At 51.8% G+C, this 1196-nt stretch overlaps 1 protein-coding gene across 1 annotated transcript; it reads right to left on the bottom strand.

Moving 5' to 3' along the window:
• Positions 1-204: 204 nt before the first annotated feature.
• Positions 205-464, bottom strand: NGA_2061220 (uncharacterized protein; the record flags this gene model as incomplete). Its single annotated transcript, XM_005852671.1, has 1 exon — positions 205-464. A coding segment is annotated over one exon (260 nt), but the record flags the coding sequence as incomplete, so codon positions are not given.
• Between the last annotated feature and the right edge of the window lie 732 nt (positions 465-1196).

Genomic DNA, 1196 nt, shown 5'->3' with positions numbered 1-1196 from the left:
CCCTCCTTCTTTCTTCGATCCATCCACGCTTCCCAAGCACGAAAATGCCGCGTCTTCCGTGACGACTTTTGGTCCGCTTGGACCTATCTCGCCAAGCAGCGCCAGGCAAGTAGGGAAATACATCTCGTCCGAGGCCGACGCCGCTCTGAACATCGGCCACAAGTCTTCACCGAAGGCCTTGGGCAACGCCAAGACTGCTTCTGCGTGGGGTCGTGTTAAAGCCACCCATTGATCCGCCTTCCAGATGCAAGTAGACGGAAGTCCTGCTTTCACGAGCGGCTCAAATTGCTGTTGTTTCGAATAGCCGTTATTGGGCTTGTCTGTAAAATGGAGCCAGCTTTGTGGTCGTGAGGACGTCCCGGAAGTTTCCACGGGGAAGAGGGATTTTACGGCGGTATCGAGGGGCTGAATGGGGATGCACGACTCAGATGCGAAGAGAAAGAGCTGTATATCGGATGCATCTTCCACAGCGACCCGCAAAAGCTCCAACTCGGCACGTGTAATATCAATCGAGCCCCACGCAGGACAAAAGGACCTGGGTATGAGCTTCTCTAATACCCACGGAGAAGTCACTTTGTCCGGGTGCTTGGCATGTATCCAGACTTTGACTTCTGTCGCTCCATTTTGTCGTTGCATCCATTCGCGCCACAGGGGCTCGAACGGGAGGCTATCAATGATCAGGATGAGAAGCCCCATCCTGCGCTTCTTGATGCAGCCTCCACTCGCCTCACTGCGTTTTAGCAAAATACTGTTACGGATAAACCTACCCGCTTTAACAAGACGCTGCCCAAGTCTTAAGCTGGCCAATCTCGCAGCCTCATTCTTGCGCTCCATTGCTGCGTCTTTTTGTTCCTTCTTCTCCAGGGACGCCCTCAGGCCCTTAAACCCAGCAAGTTGGTCTCTGAAACTAGCCATTCGTCTGTGACCTGTAATTCAATGTCTTTGGATGGATATGCATACCGAACACATGCGCTTCGTGAGTCCTAAGCGCGTGCATGTTTGGCCCAAAAGACGCGAAGGGATGAATCGCTAACTCAAGTCCGCTCGGTTCAACCGGACGAACAGCAAGTACTCGACCGCTTGTTGCTTTGGAGGCCAAATCGGGAAAAGAAATGTATCGGATGGATTTTTTTTTTTAAATGCAGTGAATTAGGTCCGCGTTTTATTTTTGAACTGTTCTTGACCCGCACAACGTA

This window comes from Nannochloropsis gaditana, assembly GCF_000240725.1.
Source record: "Nannochloropsis gaditana CCMP526 unplaced genomic scaffold scaffold1019, whole genome shotgun sequence".
NCBI lineage: Eukaryota > Eustigmatophyceae > Eustigmatales > Monodopsidaceae > Microchloropsis > Microchloropsis gaditana.
This window is presented reverse-complemented; position numbering and strand designations above follow the sequence as displayed.